This window comes from Ptiloglossa arizonensis, chromosome 4 (assembly GCF_051014685.1).
Source record: "Ptiloglossa arizonensis isolate GNS036 chromosome 4, iyPtiAriz1_principal, whole genome shotgun sequence".
NCBI lineage: Eukaryota > Metazoa > Arthropoda > Insecta > Hymenoptera > Colletidae > Ptiloglossa > Ptiloglossa arizonensis.
The window spans coordinates 11574481-11602311 of NC_135051.1; the positions used below are offsets into that span (position 1 = coordinate 11574481).

Genomic DNA, 27831 nt, shown 5'->3' on the forward strand with positions numbered 1-27831 from the left:
TATACAAAATTAGAAATACAAAAATATGTATTATTTACAAACACTTATATAAGCTGGATATGACAGTATTTATATAAATATGGTGTTCTTAGCTATCATATACATTGTATATGAGGGCAAGCTTTTGGATTTAATTTTACTAAGAACAAAATGAAAATTTAAAACACTATTTACAATAGCTTAAACCACTTTATATGTGACACAAATGTTGCTGCATCATTTTTTAAATATTATTGTGCAATATTGGAATATTTAAAAGAATAATACTTGATTGTTGCAGCAATTATCTGTTTTCTGTACGCAATATTTTTGGAACATTGCAGCAACATTTCTGAAATGTTCTGTGTTATATGGCTACCTTTAAGGATGTACATATTATATAATTCTTTTCAATTAATTTTAAATTAGTATTCCATATGAATTTCGTTAAGTGATCAATGATACATTCTGTTTGGTAATTTTCTTGTAAGTATTACTGAGATACACATTCAAAATTATATATATTGCTTTTTATCAGTCTCTTTGTACTTGAAGTATATATTAATTTAAAATTAACAAAATAATGGCTACATAGAAGGATTATATTGGTAATACAACTGCGCTTTTGAAACATCTGGCAAAAATTTTGGGAGCACAATCATGCTGCCAATACATTGGCATTATTTGGTTTGCTCTGTAGTTTGTGACATTAAATGAAAAGATCACAAAAATAATAAAATTAACGTTTTGTCTTTGGTTTTATTGGTGGACTACTCAGTATTAACAGCTGACCCAACAATGTTTCCCTTAAACCAGGCATGTTCAATTAATCTGTGATATGCAAGGGCAAATGATGCTATTTGCAAATTTATAAGAAGAGAGTCAGTGTCAGTACAATACCGTCCAGATTTCAATAACAGTGTTGACTTGGAAGGTCTATACGACGAAAACTCGGTGTATAATACTAGCTATAGATGGATAAGATTTTGGAAGAAAATGATGTACTCTGTATGTGTCAATAATCATGCTGTATTACCAAGCACAGTTAGTGTGTAGTGGCAGTTTAGTAGATTATCAATTTTTTAATATATGTATGTTAAAATTTTGCAGATGCAAATTTTTTTATATATTTGAATATGTTATTTATTTATTATTACTTAAATATTTTAATAGTAAACACAAATGTAAAAATGTATTTTTAATTATAAATAATATATTCCTTCACTGAGAAATCCTATCCTCACATTATAATTCCACATTATTTATCTGCTTGAAGAGGAACACAATTTTCCTGGTATTTCGGTAATCTTTGTTTTTAAGCATTTTGTAATTTATGTACCATTCAGTGCATTGTACGTCACATGGCAATTCAAGGAAACAAAATTAGATGCCAATTTTCAGCATCACCTCATTTCTAAACCAGTATTATAAATACCTATGTATGAATATAGTGCACAAATAAGAGACACATTTCTCTATGTAGACTCATTTTCACTATTAACTACATTGAGCAGGTGTAGAAGTCCACTACATGATGAGGAATGTATACGAAACAAAACATGACAAATGAGATGCAACAATAGAGTTACGAAAGCATCTCATTTCGTCATGTTTTATTTCGTTCGTATCCCTCATCACTGTGACATTATAAGTGATGAGAGTTGGATGATTCTCCTTGTTCCTGTGCCATTTCAACTTGTACAAGCAGAGTCAAGTTCTCGTATGTCTATGGTAACTAATGATCATCAAAGAACATGATATTGTTTATAGTTAAAAATAAACAAGTCTGCTACTGCTAATATTAAACACAAGGTTTGCATAAATATAAACCTTCCATCCTCTAATACTGTCATTAAAATCTGAGACAATCTTGATCCTCACCTTGTTAGTTAAAAGCAAACGTGTGGATATGTGATGCCATGGAAAGACAAGATATGAAGATCAACTGCAGTAGGCAGAGAAGAAATGGAGATGTACCCATTCTGCTGCAATTTTGCTGTGAGACTCGTGATCTGTTTACATATATCAATTCCCAATTATAGAGTACCCCATCATGTTCTTTCCATCCACAGAAATGTAATTTAACAGCTCATGGGAAGCATCTGCCCTGGTATATCTGTCTATGTTAGGTGACAATCCATATGGGCATTTATGTGAGACATATCTGCTTTAGGCTTGGTACAAATCAAGCAATAATTGCTGGAATACACATGATCAACATGGTTGGTCACTTGTACTCAAAGAAGTGGATATAAATTAATAGTGACCGTAATTGGTGTACAATCGTACATTAAAAAGATTGTGGAAGGAGGTAAAATGGATCTTGGTAAAGTTCTCCTATCTGTTTCGTTCAAGAGAATAAAAGCAGGTTTAGAACGAAACAAAAACACTGTCAACAGATCCATAATTACTGAATTGAGTTTAATCTAAACATGGAACATTGTTGGCAAAATGTTGGATACAAGTTGCTGTGTCTCAAAAAGATATTGTCAAGTCGCTAAATATTATACATGTATCCAGCAAATATTGCCCAGTCTATACACACTTTTAAATGCAATTACATTTTGATCAATTCGGATTTTAGAGTTCTTCAACATTGAGCTACAAATCTTATTAAAAAGCTGCCTTGTAATAAATATATGAAACAAAAAAAATATCTCCTATATAGCCATTATTTTTCATAGGTTTTATTTATTAAAGAGTAATAATGGTTTCTGATGGTGCATTATATATTCATTAAATAATGTACCATTATGAGCAATTTGTATATATGCATGAATGTATATATATTTCAGATATAAGTGAACTGATGAAAAGCACTATATGTACATATAACTTCATGTATACATATAACATATATATTATATGTCATTAATGTATATTTTAGGGCCATAGTTGTTTCATAATGTTTTCGAAATATTTTCTGTATAATGTTGCACGGACATATTTCTGTAATACTGTTATAATACTGCAAAACCAATTGCAATAACAATTCTGCAATGTTCCGTGCTGTATGCAGTAAATCAAATTATATGTATTTGCTGAAACGCATTATTGCAGTTTTAATTTTGTTGTAGATTCTAGCACAGGTTTCTTCAGTAAATACTTTCTAATATTTTGAAATGGTGTATCAAAAAGTAAGGTGAGAGTTAATGACATAGTTATAATACATACAAATTCGTTTAGGTTGAACTGCAACAAAAAATATATTATAATATAATAATACATTCATAAGATATACTTAAAAGCCCAATATTCTAACTCACTTGCATGCTAAAGAATTCATAATGTGTAGCACTCCTGGTTTTTCCAACATTGTAAAAGTAGATTGGAAACTGTGTTAAATATATTGCATAACTCAGCCTTGTAGTAATCAAAAATCCCTTCCATGTTAAAAATTTACTAAACCAACCTGCAATTTGTAAAAATCTGTTATTCAAACGTAATTACACAATGCAACAAATCACAACTTTTTTTCTGTTTTGCAACATCCAGTGGATGATTCTTATACTGTTTATGGTTCTAAACACGAATCTGGAAGCAGAATTGCTCTATCGCTTTCAGTTTTTGAAAAACCTAGGATTTTCGATAAAAATGAGGTATTACGTGAAAATTAAAAATGACAGGGATTTTGGTTTAGTCTTAAATAATAGAGGAGAGTTTTCCGAATCTAATGGTATAGGAGTTATTAATTTTTGTTGGTCCTAAATAGTTATAAGTGACTGTCAAAGTTTAAAAAAGTCCCGATGTACGTAGTTCTTACAAATTATTTTTTTATATTTACGAAAAGTTCTTTATCCAGCACGGAAACTATGTACAGAATCTAATCCTATGTATAGTTTCCGTGCTAGATAAAGAACTTTTAAAACATGCAAAAATAATTTGTAAGAACTACGTATATCGGCACTTTTTTAAACTTTGACAGTCATTTATAACTATTTATGACCAGTGAAAATTAATAGCTTCTATACCATTAGATTCGGAAAACTCTCCTTTATTGTTTAAGACCAAACCAAAGCCTCTATCGTTTTTAATTTTCACATAATACCTCATTTTTATTGAAAAGCCTGGATTTTTAAAAAAATGTGTTTTCACAATTACTATTTGGGTTCATAAATAGTATAAGAATCATCCAATGGATGTTGTAAATCAAAATTCGTGTTGCACTGTGTTATAAGCAATAACACGAATACTCGTTTATTTTCAATTTATATTACATGGAATAGTAATTACCATTTGTATTTCTACTGTGATGCATCACGATCACCCAAGCGAAAATGGCGCACCAACCGATAGGAGCAAATGCATTATACAGTGCTGCATGTATTGGGTTATAGATGTAATTTATAGATCCCATATGTGCAGGGCCGAGAAATGCACAGCCTAACATTATTATACACAAGATCCAACCTGTATACAAAGTTGCCTAAACAGACACAGGTGTAACTGAATACAAGTACAAATGAAATTTTATAAATTTGTATACTTATCTTACTTACTCTATTAATCGTGTAATCTTTAGGTATGTATCTTAATAAGTAACCAATAAATATTCCTATTATATAAACTGTCAATCTATGTGATGGTAAGCTGTATGAGAAATCTGCAGTATCAAATAATTGTTTTATTCTGCAAATATATAAATACAGTTAAATAGGTATTTCTAAAGAAATTTCTATGCAATGTAAATAAAATTTATAATATAGTAACTTACGATGTACCGAAGAACACATAATTATTTAAATGTTTATAATATGTCACAAAATATCGTAACGCTGTTGAAATTAGAGCACACATAGTAAGAACGACAAATCCAGTTTTTGGTTTTTTAAAAAGAAGTAGTACCATTAAAGGTGAAAGGATAAAAAGTTGAGTGTCTATACCTAAATGATGCGTATGGGTAAGACACTGAAATTAACAAAGATATTTACTATATAAACTATCCTTTAGAGTAGTTTACTTATCGTTTGTATTACGTAAATTAAGAATGGAATACACACCATTGATTCAAATCCAAAGTAATTATGAATGAATAGAAAATTTCTCCACCATGTCCTTTTGCAAATATTTGCATGTTCAGTTACCACCAAGTTCCATTGTGGTCCAGATCCAATGTAAGGTATTATATAAGTACAAAATATCATCAGTGCTGCTAAAGGTGGTATTAGTCTAAGAATAAAATTAGCATTTGTTAAGGCATACTTTTTGAAATATGATTGAAGTTGTGTTTCAATTGATATTTTTCTGTTTTTAAAATACATTATGGAGTGTGAGATAAGTATTTACTTTTAAACTATGAATTATTTTTATCACCTGATCAAACGTGATAAATATTCGTCTTTGATATTCAAGTTTCCAGTTCTTTTTAACTTTCCAATGAAGGAGTAACATGTTAACAGTCCAGAAAGCATTATAAATGGATCCGTATAAAGACTAGCAGCTCTTCCTATGACTGTCCATGGTTTACCAAGGTACTAAAAATGAACGTATTGTATACCTTCTTATTAAAGTAATAAAAAATATTCTTTAAGTAATGCAATCATACCTCACTCATTTCTGTTCTATTTGCATACGGATTAAAAAAAAGGGCCATACTTTTATGGGCTAAAAGCAGCATTCCAGCATTTATAGCTCGTACACCATGAAGCGTAGCTATATCATTTGGCTGTCGTTCTAACGATACAAGTTGCTTAAAATTACGTTTTAAGGAAAATGATAAAAGTAGTTCGCTGGCAGGTATTTTATAATGATCATAGTATGCAGCTACGATTGTTAATGCAAATATAGTCATAAATAGTAAACTGAAAAAGACATAATATCAATGTTAATTTATAAAATGAACGAAAGTGCATTAATGAATTTTATATATAACTACTCGTTACCTAGCATACATAGTTTCGGTTGAAACAATCTCTTTCCTCTTCACCTGACACATTTCTTCGTTCACTTTTACTGCAATCTTGATACCAGTTTGTGAACTATATCTCGCGAGGATATCACGAATAGATGTTTCAACATCTTTGAAACTGCACGATGCTGGTGTACACACTGCCCAGTTTATTATACTAAATCGAGGTACTCGATGTCCAGGCTAAAAGAAAAACGAAGTACAATACTGGTACTAGAAATTGATTTGATTCAAAAATACTGTACGCTACTTTTATTTACAACAATAGAGATCTACAGAGCCCAGTACACCAACAGAAGCAATGTAACGTGACGACAGACTCTGACAGACTGACTAGTTGTAATGGAAACAATTCACTTATGGAAAATGAAACATGAGACTTGGTAGAAAGACCACGAGGCTAAAGATCCTCACTAGCAGATGGGTGTACAAAAGGAAGTATAATCAGGTCGGCACGATCGACGAATTCAAAGCTAGATTAGTGGCCAGAGAAAACGAAGGATATAAATTACGATGAAGTATTTGCTTCAGTCGCGCGCTACGATTCGACACGTACGCTATTAGCCAGTGCCATGCAATGTAAAATGCATGTACATCATATGTTGTCGTTACAGCTTATGTACAAGGAAAATGTGTTGAGGCATTATCGAATGGTCTCTAGGTGTCGATACCATTCAGAAAGTTTCGGTGCACTCAGCTTCGTTAATAGCAAGATTAATGTTCGATTAAGTCGTTCAACTTGTTCATTGCCCCTTGGAATGTCCGCAGTCGTCAAACAATGTTGGATACCCTCGAGATTCAGCGAATCTTCTCGCTTCCCTTGTTTTCGCTCAGCTAGGATACATGTTACAGAGCTTCGAATGACTTTCCCCACTTGCTCTCGAAGATTCAGCATCCAAAAATCTCTTCGCAGCAGAGTTTCGGTTTTGCCAACAGAGAAATGTCCCCGTTTAAGCACTCGTCGAATAATTTCAGTGTACATTTATCGTAGTACGATCAGTTCTTCAAATTTGCAATTCCGCTCTTGATGTCGAATGGGATCATTGAGCTGTCCATATAGACCAACACAACACACTTTCGAAAGAAATCTCGTATTTTCGAAGGTTGTGCATTTTCGACTCGTTTGGTCCATCCTCACATGAAAGAAACCGTTCTTCGAATCGAGTGTACTGAAGACATCCACGCTTTGCAGCAAGTCGAGTTGGTCCCCGATTAGAGCTAACGGATATCTATTTTTTATAATCTTTTTGTTTAGACGTTGATAATCTACGCATTTTCTATACGAATTGTCTCATTTTCGTACAAGTACTACCCGACTCGCGTAGTTGCATGTAGACGGCTGAACGATTCCGTCACTGATCCATTCGTCAATCTGCATATCGACAATGTCTTTCTTATAAACCGATATACGTTTCGCAGATTGAAACACGAGTTCATCGTTTGATAGTACTAGCTTCATCGTCGTGTCAAGTTTGCACGGTTTCTTTGGCTTGTAGTCGCTCACTACTGCACGTTCTGAATTGGTAGTGTGTGAAATGTCTACAACGCTCGTCGCGTTACATGAAACGTCAATTTAAAAAACTTCCGACGTAATCGCACTATCGCGGTTGTCGTCGAAAATGATCGAATTGTAACGATCTTGCCTCACAGATTTACTTCGGTTTCCTTTAACACGTTTATCACCACGTCATCCAGATCTGGGTGATGTTCCTCTTATTCGAGTTAATAGGATTTTCAGTTGAATTTTTGAAAGAAATTTAATGGAATGAGAAGTGAAATATAAATATAGGATGTACAACATAAAAGTACGAAAAATGTAAACTTTTTACTAATTTATATTTCGGGTAACATATTACATTATGCTATGTCACATGGTGTTCGTCGAAACATTCGAAACACATTTGAGGTGATTTTGGACAATTGGAACAATAGGTCGTGGTTCTTTTTACATTTTTTCAGGCTTCTTGAGGTTCAGCAGTTTGCCTCCTCTTCTAGTAACATACAGCGCACATCCTTCTTATAGGTTTGCCCTACAGATTCTTACGAATCTCTAAATTATGGGACACGTTTCTTGTTTTATTTCCATTATTGTCGAGCGTATCATTTTCCGAGGACAACCATTCGACAACAAGGAGTTTCCGAAATTTTCTTATTTCTATTTTTTTATTTGTGACGAGTAGAATCCGAGGTTGATGTCATAATAGGTGCATGTTTTGTCGATAACATGCTAACATCGTGAACATCTCTCCATTTTAGCACCACAATATCGTTGTCATTCTCTCTTGCTATCATTTCACCTTTCTTCAATGGGTACGACATTACAAAATATGGTATTAAGGTAAATTTCAAAGACGTAACCACGTAGTGTGGTGTGTGTGTGCGCACGTGCACGTATGTGTGTTTGCATGTATGTATGTATTCCTTACCACTGACTTGAAGTCTATGTATATGAATATAAAACTTGGAGTTATTTAATATAAAGAAGAATATTATCTAATGTTAACAGTTTTTCTATAGGTAGAGTAATAAAGATGATTTTGAAATATAATTAATTTTTCTCAATAGAATCAAATATTTTGTATGACACAATCCGATTTAATTCTTGTCATGGTCCCACAAAAAAGTATTAAGCCATGTTTTCCAAGAGAACATTGTTCCAAAGGTATTAACATTTGACATTCTTGTACCGCGTACAAGAAGTACAGAACGAGCGGAATAATAAAAATCAGAAAATTAAGTTTTTTCTTAAAGAAAAGTATACATCTTTTAAAGAAAGCAATGGATACACTTTGTCTGTACATTAACACACGAAAGCTATTATAATATTTACCAAGAAAAATTTTTTTACGATATTTGTTACAATTAACAATATCAAAATTCAATTTTTAAAGTATTATTTTTTTTATGACAATGGTTTGATTAATTCTTTGTGTAAATATATCTGTTAGCATCCGATTGTCATGGAATATCAGGTCGTTGAATTCGTCTTAACACGAATTATAATAATATGTAGCAAAAAATATGCAATGCCATTCTAAAAATGAAGATGACCTTGATTTTTTATAATAAAAAAATTTCCTTTATCATTCTTTATATTTAAATTTGTAGCCAATCGGAAACAGTCTTAACGTTTGTCTGAAACATGTTTTCATCAGACTATTGGAAGTGCCTGAAAAATCATGGCGACAGTTGTGTGCCACACACTGTATACAATTTCCTTTAAAATGAATACAAAATCAATTCGAACGCAATCGTAAGTCTTTTGTAGCTTTTTACTCCAAAATTGTTTACTTAGTTTATTCAGAAAAGAGCTATTCCAGTTACTACCCTTATCCTGTGTGTTTGACATTAGTTAAAACTGTTAATATGTCAAATGCAAAGCAGTTTTGTTCATTTCTGATATTCGATTCATTCATTTGAATTATCCAAAAATAAGATTTGTCGTAAAAGAATCTTGCACCTGTATTGCAAAAAAAAAAATGATAATATAAATACGTACTTACATCAGTAATATTGCTTCTGAACGCGTAGTGAGAGTGTAGAAGACGATGGAGATACTTAAGATCTACTCGTGATTCGTCGATGCTCAAGTGCAAATACGCTAAACAATATTGTCCTTGAATTTCTTCGCTTCCTCGTATCCCAATGCATTCGTCAAAGTCACCAAACTGATTTACATTTCCATTGAGAAGGCCAGACGGTATTTTCGCCGTTGCATCGTACACTTGTAAATAAAAGGGAAATATAAGAGACATTGAGAACATTTCGATAGGTTTGGTTGAGTTTTTATACACAGAAAACTAGTTGTTCGGAAAACTAATTTACTAATAAAAGATTTTAAAACTGGATTTCAAAGGTTTCCATGAAACATTTTTGTTTGTCTTTTTAAATTCAGCACGTATAAACAAATTTTATTCGGTTAGACTACTATGTAACAAATACAATTTCACCAAAGACCATCTATTTAGTATAAGAGCTAAAATAGGTACAAATCTTTTTTCAATATTCCACCAAAAGGTAGTGTTAAAAATATTGTATAAATTTTTCAATGGCAAAAATGATAGAAAATGCAGTTTATTAATTTGTTAGATTTAAACAACAAATTTTTAACAATTTATTTGAATACTTTGTAAACCATTAGAAACCATTACATTTTTACTGTCAAAATTTTATTTGTATTTGTTTTGAAAATAAATTGGGAAATAGGAAAGCACCCATTAAGCTTTTAAGGCGTGTTTTCATCCTAAAGAACCCAAATGTTGCAAAAAACCTTGCTCTATATCAAATCATGATCATAATTATTTTATTATACTTATACTAGTTTATTACACCTTCGATTACTTCTAAAATAAGAAATTATTACTTTTTATTTGTTTAAAATATAAGTTTGTGTCATAAAATAATTTCTTATTTTCAAAGATTTCCATGACATAATCTTTGCAAATAATCTTTTGCACGATTTTCGGATTTATTATTTTAAAAATAAACCTTCATTCGAAGAAAATGAGATTGAGAAATTCGAACTACATAAATGAGTCATAACTGTGATTATATTCTTGTATTTAACTGTATTTTTATCATTTTAAAAACTTTTTTTAGATATCACGGTCATTTTCTGAAGCATAGTTTCGAAAAAACACGTTGAAAATTTTGTGTACAATTTTTACAGTAAGAATAATGAAACTTTCTTAGTTACATTTAATCAGTGATACCAGAACCATATTTTTCTTTTTTTTCGAAAAATTCTTGTCAGATTGATTGCTTTTATTATCAGTTTTTTTCTGCTGCTGAACTTTCTTGCTGCATATAACGTTCGTACTACGAATCGAATGACTCGCTTGTAACCTTTATTATTTAATTATAGACACGCTTTATTGTGTTTCGATATTATTAGTAACTTTGACGATATTCGCAGGAATCAATTGAAATGAGACACCTTGCATTGAATTACGAAAATGGAACAGTTTGAAAAGCCTTGGTCTGAAGTAACTATTTCGGAGTTTCTAAATTCTGTGCCGCACGTGGAATAAAAGTCGCATTTATGCTCGACAATGAACATTTTGTGTAAGTGTCCATTGTGCGCAACCATTGTGTAACACCATTAAAGATAAATTTGTCGATTGATTTCGGATTACTTTGAATTCATTGATCGCGTAGAAGTTTCTCCTCGTAAGGTATTCTTACTGTGCACCTTGTTTTGTTCACAGCGTAGTTTCGTAAGACGAAATTATTTGAAACTTATTCTACGTTTCGTGTAATTGACTCGAAAGTCGATGGATCAGAAATTGGAGTTGGATAAAATACGAAATTATTGCTATATGATCGATCATTCTGCATTGTAAGTCATGCAACTTGTACAAGTTTCAATTACACTAATAATAGTCTTAACCCTTTCAGGGTTATTTTAGATGGGGTATTCCTCTTGATTTGACTAATTGATAATTTCTCTTAAAGCAGTTTCGGATTCACAGTAAATGTAAATATTCGAAATAGTTACTGCATTGATTTATAAACACATGCGTAAATATATATCGATGTGCAAATATATATGATACATCACGAAATTGTCACCTGAAATATCTCGTTAGTTGTTAATTTAATAAAATAAAAAGGTTTATACGAAATTTATTGTATCGAAGGAAATCTATCGAACGAATGCCTGTTTAATTTTGTATAAATTAAGGTTTCAGAAATATCAAGGTGGCTAATGTCAAAAAATATCAGTTAATGTTCTATTAATGAAAACTAAACCAATTGTACGATCATCTACAATGCCTCACTATAAGTAGATTTACACTCCATTGGCAATAGTGCTTGACCTGTCAAAGTCAGTGTGGATTTTCTGTGAACCAATAATACATGCTCCACCTATTTACGTTACCATTATTCATAACAGTTAATTCATTGCTAAATAATATTACTCGAATCAAATTATTATTCTACTGTAAATCCTATTTACAAAATTCTACTCGGTTATGAAAATCATTACGACATGCGATACGAATGGAAATGATCACGGTGTGGTATACGAATCACACTACTTTGACTAACATTACTTTCCCTTGAAATTTGTCGTGAGTTTGTGCCGGAGATTTCAACTCTCCACAGTCGTACCAAGGGGAGGGGCAGGAATCTCTCGTGACTCCTATCAACGACCTCACGTCCTCGCTCCGCGAGCTTCTTCTACAACATTACAGAAGAAGGTCACGATCATCCATTTATCTCGCTACCGAGCATGGTTCTTACCACGCCTGACGATGAGAGGTCGTTTTCAAACGAACTAACAATTTCGACTTTGTTACTTCAAGGCAGGAGTTACTGTACATCAGTTTGGTCAACTTCAAGTTTATCCGTGAACTGTTTGAAATTAGTAATTATAATTAAATTTAACTTTGTGTGACGGTACTTTCCACACTCCGACCGCTGGCCATTTCTCGCAAGTGCCCGTACCAGCTCCGATCGGTATATATACGATCCCTTACCGATCTCCAAATATTCTGGCGTATAAAGTAGGGCCTGCTAGGTATTTATATTTGACTGGAGCTGCTACATTGGAATAAGAATTATTACTAATAAATATGTTTCCTATCTTCCAGGAGGTACTACGTCGTGTCCTGGTCATCAGGATAATACAGTGCGTAGTCACCTCCTTTTTTATATGGTACAGGTTGTAGCTTCTGGCGTATAAAGCAGGGCCTGCTAGGTATTTATATTTGACTAGAGACGCCACATTGGAATAAAAATTATTACTAATAAATATGTTTCCTATCCTCCATAAGGTACTACGTCGTGTCCTGGTCGTCAGGATAATATAGTGCGTAGTCACCTCCTTTTCTATATAGTACAGGTACTGTCCGAAACAATTATGTTTGGACAGTAGAGGTGAGAGGTAACCGAATCATCTGCCCTAGCTTCTCTAGCAGGAGTGTCAGACAGAGCCCCCTCAGTTTGCTAGTGTATAATATCCCAAATTGCCAATTATTTTCTAGCTACAGTAAATACTTATTCGTTGAGAGCTAGATTTGGCTTACATACTGCGAAGATGACGCTTTTCCCACTATTTCTAATTCACTCTTGTCCGCAAACAAGGATTTGTACGACACAGATGAAAGCAACCTCTGACACACTCTTACTCCATATTGCTCTCGTCTTCGACAAGGAAGAAACGAGCTAAAGAGTCAAACAAATGCGAAACATTCGCAACGATAGTAGCTACAGAATATAGTATTTGGGTGTGTCTTCACACTAAGATTATAAGTATTAAAGTAATCTCTATTGTTTCTTTTATCTAACTATTCTATCAGAGTTTCGCTTCTAATAGATCTGAATTCGATAACTGTGATTTTAAGAATTCTGACTCTTCAGAGAAAATGTATATTTCATACACACGTTTATCCAATGATATCCAAAAATAAAGTAAATTATTTTTAATTCTTGGAACATTAACTTTCATTTAGTAGATAGATTATCATCAGAAGATTTTATATTTCTATAAACGCTTAGCTTCTCTATTCTCTTGAGGTAAAAGAGATATTTTTTATTGTAGATGATACCACTTATTTCTGAAGAAAACCTCATAATAGTATTATATAGATATGTAGTGAAAAAGAAGCTATAAAGATTTTTGTTTAGACTAAACAGTAAGCAATCTTTTAGCAAATTAAGAATAGTCTTTGAATATACTTCATTATTATTAATTATTGTACATCCTAAAATCGTATGGGTTTTTACGGAGTCTGTACAGTCAGGATTAAAGGTCTCGAGTAATTGTACATCATCTATGCAAATATAAGTGGCAAGAGGAAAACGTAAAGTATAATTTAAGCACATTACATAGATAGACTTACTTTTGAGAGCCCATAAAGTAAATTTAGCGAGCTCTTGATAAAATATGTCGGCGTGCCTTTTACATTGTGGGCTGACTCGCCCAACGCCAGGATGGTAAACAGGAAGGATTTGTAGTAACCTCCTTGCTTCCCGGTCGATTTCTTCAGCAAAATCATCTGCAAAAATCACAAGTATTCTGTTAGAATTTTATCGAGACTAAAGTAGAAGGATGTGCTGTATAAGACATCATTAGTTTCGATATGTGTGATTCACTCTTAAACATTTTAAAGTAGGTTTGGATTTTTCATTTTGCGTTTTACAATATCTTTGAACACTAGGGGTCCTTGTAGTCAATTCATTCGTAGTAAACTAGCAGAATAATCTCGTATTGACTAATTTTTATGAAAATTAGTAAAAAAGACGACATAGAATCGTTTCGTGCGACGTCGAACACTATTTAGAGTAGTATATTAGACTTTCTGAAACTTGGAGATGTAGTTTTTACCAATATTTAAATGTCGCTTGAAATATTTTTGAAATGATGAAAATTGTTGATTTTACTGTTTGAAATATAGTACTAACTGAGTAGAATTCTGGGTGCTAAAAGTGAAGTAGCCAACGAGTACCAAATAACAATTATTTCAGTTTAAAACAAAATTCGTTCAATAATTTTTTTACAATTGTTTTAAACAAACGTGATTTTTTAATAACAAGGCCTAATTGAAAAATTATTTAAAAAATGAGAATGGTTAATTTTAGAACCATAAATTATTCAAAATTGGCTGTATAAAAATTAATTCTACGTAGAGTATGCAGTCGTTGGATATAATACAGTTAATAGATATTGTATATTCATTCATTATAGGGATATTCTTTTTATAATTTCAATCCTTCGTGAGATTCCAATGTACTCACTTAAACGAAATATCCTGTATATACATATGTAAGTGGGTAGATAGAATAGAGATTTTCAGAGGGTATAAAATGTATTGGCACACCTTTTGTTCTTGCAATAATTTTACAAGTACAAACAATATTTGCTTTCCAGATTTTTATATTTTCTCTGTAAATTATAACTGTTTAAGAAGAATGTTTCTCAAAGACAATTAAAAAAAAAATTGTCAAACAAATTTTATTTTAAATTAATAATTTTAATTTGGTAAAATTTGATCTTCGAGACAGGTTTTAATATCGCGAAAATTTGTAACATCTCCAAATTTTAACAAAATCTCAAATATTATTTCAAAAAGTATCTAAACTGACACGGAAAGACCTCACTATTCTTACCAGTTATTATTTCTGTACTAAATCTAAATAAAAAATAATTTCACAAATAAAACGAAAACATAAATTAATGAAATTTTCCGTACGTTTTAATTCTTATCGTATTGTCATAGATGGACAAGATCGAGTATTCCTAAGCTTACCATTGAAATCACAAACGTGCCAATTCTTTCTTGACTATGAAATTTGTCTTTTTCAAGTATCAAGAACAAACACATCGCTTTTACGTATAAAGGTATTACAAGGTAAATGGTTATGTCAATACTTTTTGGATTCACTGTAGACATAATATTTTAATATTTTACCTTAAAATATTAACTGAGATTTCCATACTGATCTTAGCAATAGTTTAAATCTCAATCTAAACATAGACATAATACTACGAAATTATATTTTTTCTGAGTAGTTTAATCGATTAAGTGTGAAAAGGAAACAAATTTAATAGAGTGGTATACATATTGTTTTAATTTTCCGAGAAAAAATGCGACAAATTTCTTAGTGTCTAGTATTCTTAGAAGATTGTGCTTCGAAGAAACGATTGATTTTGATTCTTCGAAACCGTCGAGGTTGTGTTTCTCTTTAAAAGTTATAAAATATACAAAAGGATTTGCAACGAAAATATCACGGAAAAGAGATTGAGACAATATCGATTCAAAAGAGACTTTCACTCTCCTTCAAGCGTCTCACGAGGTTACGCGTGAATCGTAATGAACTGACATTACGTGTTTCGCGTGCAAGCTGAGATTTCATCGTAGGAGGAAAACTTATTGACATCTGGGATCCTGACATTGACATGCTACTACTACACACGGAAAAACAACTTTTCGACAAATGTGACCTTCCTCGGTCACTGGTCGCGGCACTTGCGAGAGCATCGTCGATGAAACATTTTGGAATTTCGATAAAGGTCAAAGCACTCGATACGGTCTTCTTGAACGAGTTGCTACTGCTTAGATTGCATCTAGAGTACAAGAACCGTTATTACATATGTATACATATATAAAAAGCAGAGCTGTTCATCGCAGAACGTTGGATCTTGGATCCACGTATTGCTCAGTATTTACATATTTTTCCGTTAACCACTTAATGAACCTCGAACAAGACAGATAGAATACTTAAAAAGCATTGATATTCGACACATCTTTTATAACGCAAGATTCCTGAGGAATGATGGGGCAATTAACTCTTGCTAAAAATATTTCGTTAAAATCTTTGCTGTTGAATAATTTCATTATGTAAGTTTTCATTAATAATCACCATTTCCTTTATTCGAGAATAAGAAGAATTTCCAAACATAATCATTCTTACAAACGATATATTCAGAGTTTTTCGGTTCGATTAATATGGACTGAACTACATTTAATAAGAATCAAGTTGAATCGATGAAAAGAAGAACGTTTATAATAATTCCGTTAGGGATTCTCTTGCAGAAGGTAAAAGTGAAAATGTAACGAGTGATTAAATTAAGGGTTTTCAATCGGTCCTAAATTGTTATAAATTGATGTCAAACCTTCGAAAAGTGCTGGTGTACGTAGTTTCACTGCAATATTTTTGTATTTTTACGTAAAGTTCTTTATCTAGGACGAAAACCCTATCCAATATTGGATTCTGTAAATATTTTTGAAAAAGAAACTGCCTGACAGAAATGTCGAAACGATTTACATTTCGAGCAGGTCGAGATAATGTTTGTTTGCAACGTCACTGTTTCCTTGTCTCGATTCGGCAGGGTCGAAGTTATGCGTAAGTTGCGTAACCGACACCGATGGAAGTGTTCAATGAGGTAAATAATGTTTAATTTTTTCTTTATTAATTTAGGATTTTGTAATTTTTTTTGCATATTTCTGTGGATGCCAATAATCAAACCATGGAGTACTCTTTAGCACTAGAACTACCGATAGATTCCTCATACGTGTTCCAGGAAAATCGATGATAAAAGAAAAAGAGAAACTTATGAAATTGATTATATGTATACAATAGATAAAATTATAATATCTTTTGAAAATACACTATGAAATTAAAAGTAAATTTCTTTGTAAAAGCTGTTGAAACCAGTAATTTTTACTGGTTGGTAAATCTAGGGTTAATAAATTTCAATAAACAAAAATTTCATTGAAAATTGTTGTTTGAAAACTCTTTCAACCGGGTTGAGATTAGGATTATTTTTTCTAACAGTTGTCAGAATTAACGCGTCAATAGTACGGATGATGAGTCATACTGTTGCACATTTATTTAATTTTCTAACTGTTACTATTTATGTGACTAACTAAAAAACGCATACTTTTCTTCTCGGAGTTAACAATTAGTTTTAGTGTTTCCTTAGTCTACCATAAACCTTTTAAAACTTTCAATTGATTAATCCAAACTATGATTTAATTTTGAATTCGCAATTTTATTTTTACTGAATATTTATTCTTTTTATGAATTCTGACTACTGATTCGTAATAGATTAATTCGACATTTTCCGAATACTAACGTAAATATGACAATTATTTAAAATGTACATTCAACAAATTGGGTCTACCATTTTGTTTTCAGCAATGTTTACCCTAGATTCATAATCAAAGATCTCGAAAATATTCGGATACAAATTTTTGTGTAAATTAATGGTTCCATATTAAAGTTATCGAAGTACAGAAAATATACATGTATTATAAATTGTTGGACAAGAAGAAAATATCGTACCACGGCGTAATATTATCGGATATATATAAATTATTGAACAAGGAATAAGAATACAACTCCAAAACAACTCATCTCTGTTAATCGATATACGTAAATCATCTGAACTGGAAAGATTTTGCGCATTATTTCGGCCACGGCGCGACGTTACCGGAAATATATATTATAAATTAGTGGACAAGGAAAAATATTGTTTTTTTTCGAGAGTAACCCCCACTCGTGATGCGATGCGTCTTATTTCGGCCACGGCGTAATATTATCGGATGCGTGTATAAATTATTGAACGAATAATAAGAATATCACTCTAAAATAGCTCATTTCTATTTATTGATACACTCAGTAGAGCATCAGTAATACATAATAAATTATTAAGATATATAAAAATATATATTTAATATATTAGAGTAATCAGGAAGAATTGTACAGTTTTTAACGTGAACGTTTCATTTTCAAAGAATTACATAAATTTACTTAATTACATAATTTGCGTATCGTTAAAATGTCAAAAAAGGAACAACTATTGGATGATTGGGAATTCTAGGGAAACTAAAAAATTGTCAAGACTGTGTCAGTTTCTTCGTGTAAGACAGTAATACTTATTTCTTACTTTTGTTGTAAACCTATTAGAGGAATTTAGCGTGTACACCACAGCATGCAAATAAATTAAGTGAAAGCCGGTGGCGTTTTCCTATACCGCGAATATTCATTCGAAATGTTAATACAACCGCAATAGATGACCCAATTTCCATCGTTTTTGTCGTAACAAAGCGTCAAGAGACATTTTATTGCAACAACAATCGGCGGACTAGGAATAGGACCGGATGTGTCGCGTCTATGAGTATTGATTTCGAAATATGTCAATCGTCTATCCTCAATCGATTAGTATTGTTCATCGTCTCAGGTTACTCAAGCAAACAAACCATCCGTACAAGTGTTTCGATATACATCTCTGCTCAAAAGACATAAGACACCTATAAAAACGTCATAAAGACCAAAACGAAAATTAAAAATTCTTGAAACATTTAACAAAAGCAATCTTTTTTTATATTTTACACTACAAGCTATGCATAGAATAAATATATTTGCTATATTTTGTACAAAATATCACCGATGTCGTTAATAATGATTAGATTCTTTTTTTCGTTTATATGTATATCTTTCGTGTGCTATAAGCACGGTTTACACTAATTTTGGTATTCTAACGATTAGTTTTTTTATAACTTCTTCATTAACACTGTTCCATTTATCTGGTCGAATGTTTCTCAGCTGCGTTTGTGACTTTGGACATTTCTTTTCTAATGGTTCAAATACGTTTTAAATTTATTTACGTTCCTTAAAACATTGGAACGACTAAATACATGTTTCCGATACTTACAAGTGGACGTTACGATAGTGGACATTGCTTTTGAGATGGTAATAGGTGCAAGTTATAGTACGTACCTAGTATCAAAAAACCCTAATGGGTTTCTTCAAAATGAGCCTTCGTTTTCGAGATATTTTGATTTAAAGTTTTATAGGCACACAGTAAACGAATTATTTAGATATTCCCAACAGAACTAGTTTTGGATAAATCGGTAGAGCGAGTTGACTAAAATTTTTTTTTTGTACAACTTTGAAATGTAAAAATATGTTTGATTTAGTTTTTTATTTAATGTCAGTGCTATATGACATCGACATTAAGAAAAAAAACCTTAAATTTTTAATATAAAAAATAAAAGTAAAATAGCAGTATATGTCGCATATATTTTTTTGTCTTTTTTCCATCGTATTAATCATTACCAGGTAAATTCTATATTGGTTATTGGTATTGCCACTATCGACGCTAATTGTTTTCGGACATACTCCAAACAATTGTTAGAGTGACGGTAATCCTTGTGTCTTGAAAGGGTGTCTGTATACCTTTTTATATATTTACAAGAACCTACTAAAAAGAATGAATTTGGGCCAATAGTAAAAAGGCAAATAAATTTTTTGCTTCAGACTTACACAAATGTAGTTGTCACTTGGAATAAATTTGGAAAACTAACAAAAGATTTATATGCCCTTTAGCGTATTTAGAGAAGGTTTTAAAATCGTACGTAAAAGATAAAAAGTTTCTATTAGTTGTAGATTCGTTTTTGCATTTCAAAGTTTTACTATATAAAGAAATACCACTACCAACAGCTTTGTAGTTATTCGCTCTATCGTCTTACCCAAAACTCGCTCTGTTGACAAAAATTTAAGTAATTTGTTTCCTATGTGCGTATCAAACTTTAAATCAAAATATCTCGAAAACGAAGCCTCATTTTGAAGAAACCCATTAGGTTTTTTTTGATATTAGGTATCTACTATAAGTTGCACCTACTATCGTCTCGAAAGCGATGTCCACTACCCTAAGCTCTCTTTGTTAGCTAATACTGAATATATCGCGGTAAATATATCTAGGAAAGAAGGAAAATAATTTGAGTAATTTACATTATGTAATCAAAATTTGTTAAAATGATTAAGTGTCCTTGGACTTTTAAGCGGGGGTGTACATAGATCAAATAGAAGCTTCGATGATTGTTATTATTCATCGTTGATCCCCCATCAGCAATATGCGACGTTCAAATGCAATATTGTCTGCCTTTTGAGTAATGTATTTACCAACTAGATAAAAGAAATTGCACAACGCATTCAGATAGCTGCCTTATGTTTCTTCAATCGGTGTTACATTCGTCGATGTGTCTCATATCAACAGCGAACAGTGTTGCAAATACTAATTTAAAACGATTACAAGATTATACATTTAAATAATTCTATCATGTAACAACTTTTTCACTCACACATTCATTATTGCAAGAAATCGAGGTCTTTTGGAAAATTTACAGTTACAGTTAAAATATTTTAAATCTTCTAAAAACTACAATTTCAGAGCCAATCGAGTCGATTTTGTATCAACCATTTAAATATATTTTTATATCGTCTAATAGAAACAAATTGTTACCACTTCTGATCTGAATACTGAATTTGTTTCACATTTAATGTAGCACCAATTGTAAGATATGGACTAAGCATTCTAAACTCTCAACATTTTCTAACGTGAGATTTCTGTTTAGTAGAATTTTTCTACGGTGCACTGAATTTAACGATAACATCAAAAGGTTTTGAATGAGCAAGTTTGCAAGTTTGCAAACTGCAAATTGCAAGTTTGCAATGAATGAATTAAAAAATAAATAGATTAAAATGTTCACAAAATGTAGATTTGATTTTTTCATATATATTATCTCCTCATGCTTACACAGCATATTTTCTACTCTGGGTTTAAGAAATAGAGAATTCGTTAAATACAATAATAAAAATATGGAAAAAATAAGGTTTTAATATATTGTGAACAAATTTCTATATTTTTATAGTCACCAAGGTTTTTATACTCCTTGAACAATAGATTATGAAACGTCTAGTTTCTAGATTTTTAAATGTTCAATTTGAAATCGTATTGTGTGATTAATACATCGACTCGAGCAGCTGACAGTCCTCGATGAAAATTTCATCCTCTAACGACAATTAAGATATGTATAAATTTATCATTATATTTAGATAAGACCACCACGAAACCTATCAGGTTGTAAGACAATCGGGACTAAGTCTCTGCATTTCGAAATAGAAGAAAGTAAAACTCGATTATTCTTATTTCATTGGTTCATTTGCGCATGTTTAAACTGAGAATAAGAATTGGACACAGTTATGGTTTAAGTCTCCCTTATCTGTCACCTGATGCATACTTCCCGTTTAACTTAATATTGGTTAAATATATATCACTTTGCGATCATTTTCATCATAGAAACGTTATGAATTCGATCTAAATGGTCATAACTGCAATAATACAGCAACAATTTTTGAGTGAAATGAAGTTGTGAACAAAATTTAAAAGTTTCCACTTGAAAATAAATTATCGTCATTGTCGACGAAAACGACCCCCAATATTACAAATAAATTAAAAGTTCTTATAAACACTCTGATAGTATAATCGATTCTTCATTTTTTACATATTATAAATCAAAAACGATATTTTAATATTTTTTTTATCTATAGCGACATTTTTTTTTTATCTAAGCACCAAAACTAATATAAAACTAGTATAATTCGATAAAACGTACTGAACAGTACCAGAGAATTGCTTATTCAAATAAACAAAGTCGAATAGTTTATTAATCTATACTGTTCAATTTATCGAACGACAAAACTTATTGAACAGTGTAGTACTAGGTTGCTCAATATGTTTTATCAAACGACAAAATTTCTTGTACAACCTATTATTTCTGCAAAAGATGCTTGAAATTATTAATGTGAGGATATGGATATAAGTTAAAAAGAGAATGAAGATATTCAAATACTGCACAATGCGTCAAATGATGTTTTCTCGGAACTTGTGTGACAATCAAGAATACATATTTGCTCTCATGGTACAATATCCATCTTCCTAAATTCAACGTTTTTAGTAACTGTCGTTCATTAAGTTACCGATTGTAATAATTCTCTAATGGCCATTTCAATATTTATTCAGAAATGCTAATATTTTGCATTTTGTTTAATTAATCAACCTTGGTGACAAGCATAAGGTATGATACGTCTCTTAAAGAGGTTTTACAGTTTAGAATGCTAGAAAAGGATTTTTTTAATAACAGTTTTTCTCAAACATTGTTAGTATTAGTTTTTTCGAACTTTGAAGATTGTTCTATACATATTTCAAGAAAGCATATTGTAGTATCATAAATTGTGGGACAAATGGACGGCTTGAATGTCAAAGAGAGAGAGAGAGAGAGAACAGTGGAGTTTTCGACAACTATATGAAGCTGCAAGTGCAACCGGCCTTCGTCTCTTGCATCTCCCGAGTGCATTGAATAGGGCATTGTTGCATAGCGTGTCGTTGAATGAAAGCAGTGTGTTTCTGGACGAGAATCGTTGTTGATAGTTGTAAATAAATGTTGTTGATTAGTATTCAGTTTAGTCACGATAGTCTTATACATACACTCTCATAATAATTATCACAATAATTTTCTCCACAATATACTTTTCCTCATATGGAAATATTACTTTATTAAGAAAAATTTGACGAGACCTCGCTTCGACAAACACGCCTAAACGATATTCGAAATTGGAGGAGAATGGCTTATTTAAACAAACAAAGTCGAATAGTTTATTAATCTAGATTAATTTCACTATGGTATATCAAATGGTTTTGGAAAATATTAAAAATGTCCATTTTGTATGTATCCGAAACAAGAAAGCTAACTTCTTTAATTTTGAATTTTGAGAAATCTATTAAATATTTTTAAAGAATGTCCATCATTCTACAAAAATTTGTTACATATCGAATCGCGTATACCATTTTGAAAAAACATATTTTCTAAAAAAATGGATTTAAATTTTTAATTGTGTAATTAAAAATAAATGTTAAGTTAACAATCATTTTTATTGGAAAAGAGAAACGTATTCGTTAAACGCTATTAGGCACTTCATTGTTGTTACATATTTGTCCTATATTACTCAAATAAAATGTATATGTTATTATACAGCATTTTATATCATTGGTATAAAAGTATTGGAAAATATATCGATATCATCTTATCGAATTTGACTACTCTTCCTAAATGTAATTGAATGCGATTTTGTCTTATTAAATTTGCAAAACCACAGATTACTCTATAGCTGTAAGTCATCACGAATCATCAGTTTCGAAGCAACAAATAATTTAACAGGTTAGTATATGTATATTACTAAACCGTTATCGTATACCTTGATGTTTGTGAATTGCCTTGCACTGACTAATTTGTAGTAAAATGTGCTATAAGATCAATCTTAAACCGTAATCATTGCGCAGAATCAAAAAATTGCGATAAATTCAAATTTATATAAGTAAAGCGAAATGATTTTAAATAACGAGTAAAATTTATTCAGAATTTATTCCTTCCTTCAATAAGGTAGTCCTGCTTAAATGTTTCTGAAAGTAAAACTGTTTTTCGAATTTTACCCTAGAAAATCTACGATCATAAATATCAAAGTAGTATGGAACAGCTATTTGAAAGTTGAACGAGTGACTAAATACCATGCTAATCAATTCTTTGACACTAACTATTTACATAATAAAGCGATTATCAGTACATGGCAATTTTTTTCGTCTTGTACAAAATAATTAAATGCCTTTTACATAATGTATATATCAAGATTAGTTTTCATGAACTTGAATAAATACTTTAATTGTTACAAATAATAACAATAGATACTTGAATTTACATACTATGACAGTAAAATGATAGCAAATCTTGAAATTCGTATGCAATCTTTACTTTGTATTAGTTGTTAAATTTGTATTAATTACGATTAGGTCATGTTTTCGTGATGTAGTTTGATTTTTAACAAATATTGACACGAACACTTATATATATTAATAAGATCATTATGTTGATTAAATTTTCGTTGATTGTTTAAAATTAAAAATATGTATATTGTTTAAGATAAACAATTTGTACAATAGAAAAATATTTTATAACCTCTACTATGTACAAAAATTTAGTTGTCTTAATTCCTCCTATCTGTATTGTGAACAAAATAATTTATTTTATCATGAGTTGTCAATTACAGTGGTAAGTTCTGTTTTTCTTTGTACCACTTAATAAACAAAGCAATTTAACGCATAACGAAATTGAGCATACAGTAGATTACATTCGAATACTCAATTATCCAAATGCTGTACTATTCAGATGTTTTATTATCCAAATAAAGTATTTCTTTGTAGAGCATCCTTTCTTCCATTGAAACATTCTTTTATTACCATAAAAATCAATGATTAGGTAAACGTTGTACAAATAATAATGGCATCAATGTGATGTAATGATAACTACTATATTGGAGAATGAAAATTACACGGTATTGAGAAAGTTACAATTACTGACGTTAAAAATGTCTTCAGCAATTCTTCAAAGTATTAAGAAGAGACTTATATGATTTGTGGTGTTAAATAAATGTAATTCCATGTATGTGTGTCAAGAAAACTTCTTGGACCGAAATGTATGAATTTTTATGAAAATTGTTTGTTTATATTGAATATAGTTGTTCAATTTCTATTGTTATTACATCTGTTATTTTATCCTAAATATAAAATAATCACTAGCAGAAATATGAGTATTTTATTGTCGAAAAATTTCTTTATTTTATGTTAATGCATTGTAGATTGTAATACAAATTTTTTTTTTTTATACTCGGTTTTTTGGTCTAAAATAGTATTGCAAGCAGTTCATATTGGAGCATGCTACTTTTCACGTTCTGTTACAATCAAATAATTCGCAAGTCGACACCGCAACGTGCACGCGACACAATGAGTAACGAAATCACATGCGGTATGCAGACACAGTACGTGGATGAAAATCGAGCTTGAGTAGTACTTATTTCGAAATATCGAAAGTAGTTCTGCCTTTTTCCGACGTTCAGTCATTCTGCGTTCGTTCACACCGGTGTAACACCGAAGCAATGTTACACGATAATACCATAAAAAAAAGTAACACCGCGTTTGTGTAATCACGGTGTTGGGGTAATTGAATATGATTTGAATAAATACAATTGCAACATCATCATTATGATTATATAAAATCGATGTCACTTTTTTCTGGTTTTATTGAGTGACACACACTCTCTCTCTCTCTCTTTCTCTCTCTGGGGCGTGCGCACGCGCGCGTGAAATTAAGTTATTTTATTCAGAAAGTAACGTTTTTAAGAGCATTAATATTGATAACATGATTGTGCCTTCAAGACTCTTATACAGAATTATTCATTACTGAACTCTGTTGAATATTGAACCATCAGTTGTCTATATTTCTTTTTCTTATTCTTACTTTACTTTATTCTTCCTTTCGGTAGAATTGGAACGATTAACCCTTCTGTGTACAACTGAAATGTTCATAATTTCTGTTCATAATTCGGGTACCTCGATTATAGAGCAAGCGTATAATAAAGTTGAACATTAATCACTTAAAATTGTGAGCATAGATTTTTCTTTGCAAAACATCAATCAACGTAAAATAATTGGACGTCCAAAGAATGGGACGGAATCTGGAACGGTTTTGCGATATTTTTATAAAAACACAGTTAATTATTAGAAGAAATATAATAAGTGCACAGATACTTTTCAAATTTAAGTAATTACTTTCAATATTTAATGCAATTGATTATGAAAGAAGTATCAAATACTTTATATTAGTTTTCGTTTTGTACCAAAAATTATAATAATAATATAAGAATAATAAAAAATTTTCACTATCAAAGTTTTTCATAAAATTTGATGATATAATATATCCGATGCCTATAAAAAATATAAAAGAAGTAAATAAGTTATCATCGACGAGAATGACCTTTAATATTACGATAAATTAACAGCTCTTATAAATACTTTGATACTATATTCGATTCTTCGTTTTTTCATATATTATAAATCGTAAACGACATTTTGATTTTTTATTTGTCCATAGTGATCTGTTCAAAGCACCAAAACTAGTATCCTTTTAACTGGAACTAATCAACCCATTACTTCTTTCTCTCTTATATGAATAAAACAAAAGGTCATTCAATTTTAGCCAAATTAATATTTGATTGCCGCAAATATTATGTAACATTTGATTTTTGTACGTTGAATAACCGTACTGTAACTGTTGTATTTCTGAATTCCATGAATATCTAGAGTAAAAGACCCCTTTTAATAACGTATACGTAACTGTTATATTTCTGCAGAAAATATTTGAAACTGTCAGTGCACGATGGTCTGAACATAAATGAGAACTAATGAAATTATTTGTACACTAAAATGCATCGGATGATCTTTGTTCAGAAGTCGTTCATTAAGTTACCGATTATAATAATTCTCTAATGGTCGTTTTCAATATTAATTTAATTAAAGAAAGGGTTTTTTAACATTTTTTTCCTAAACACTGTTAGCATTAGCTTTTCCAAACTTTGAAGATTGTTTTATACATACTTCAAAAAAACATATGTTTTTCTTCATATGGAAATACTAATTTATTGAGGAAATATATGAACCGAAAAACTTCGAAAAAAACACGCGCCCATAATTGTCTAAATTCGATTCATTTGAAACAGAAAAATTACATTGTTTCGCGTTCAGTATGAATATAGCTATGGCCGGCTCAATAAGAACAAAAATTCTATAGAAAAGATGGAAGAAATAAAAGTGATTACGGATATCATACTAGTCGTAGTCCTGACAATAAAGAAACATTTACTTTATATATGTGCTAAATTTCGAGAAAAATGACGTTAACATTGAAGATTGAAGAATGTTTCCATTCGCCTAAGTATTTGTATGCACTGTAACCAAATACGCTACTGAAATTGAGCGACTTGAGAGACTTTTAAGCACGCTGAAACTTTAATGTTTTGTCTACACAAGGACGCTTTTCAATTTTCATAATTTTGACAATTTTTCGAATTATAATCTAATAATGTATTACCATATATATCTTCAGCATCTAAAATTGAAAAAAGTCAGTATTCCATGAATATCTAGAGCGGAAGACCCCTTTTAATTAGTAATCCGAACAATATTTTCACCATAGAGTAAATCATTTTGTGACCAAACTCACCGTAGAACAAATTGGTCTCTTGAACTTCGAATTTCACAGGCGGCCACCTATCCTTGCTCGTCTCGATTGTATGATTCCTCAGATTGCCAATCAGCTCGATCAGCGTGAAATTATTCGACGAGGTGGTCTCGTTACGAGACAATACTCGAAGAATTTCTTCCTCTTCTAAGGTATTCAGTCCACTGGATGTCAAAATGTCCACCGATTTCCCAGCGCACGAAAGCTTCATTAACAAGAAAACTGTCCATGCTCCGATGAACGTTCTCATGTTTATCAACGGAGTGTTTCAAATACGTATACGAATCTTTCTGAGTTCTTATTGTTATCCGATTTTACGACACGCGACAATCACGATAATTCTATTCGAAATCGTGAACATCCAATATCGATCTCGACGAAGGGACTGATATCGAAGATCGCAGTATGAATTTCACAGACGTTCTCGAATATGGATATCTTTTCTTTTGCGATGGAAAAAGTAACAACGGTCGATAAAGATTTACAAAACAGTGCTACCGAACGTTTCACCGTCTCTGTATTGCC

General features: G+C 31.2%; 1 protein-coding gene across 1 annotated transcript; it reads right to left on the reverse strand.

The window, feature by feature from the left end:
• Positions 1-27831, reverse strand: LOC143145889 (nose resistant to fluoxetine protein 6). Its single transcript, XM_076309677.1, has 12 exons — positions 27289-27831; positions 13735-13890; positions 9391-9611; positions 5862-6070; positions 5525-5780; positions 5293-5453; positions 4980-5148; positions 4694-4887; positions 4479-4608; positions 4213-4405; positions 3246-3391; positions 1-3171 (listed from the first exon to the last, which is right to left on the reverse strand). Exons 1-12 carry the CDS (start codon positions 27554-27556, stop codon positions 3031-3033), a joined length of 2244 nt encoding a protein of 747 aa, XP_076165792.1. The 5' UTR covers positions 27557-27831; the 3' UTR covers positions 1-3030.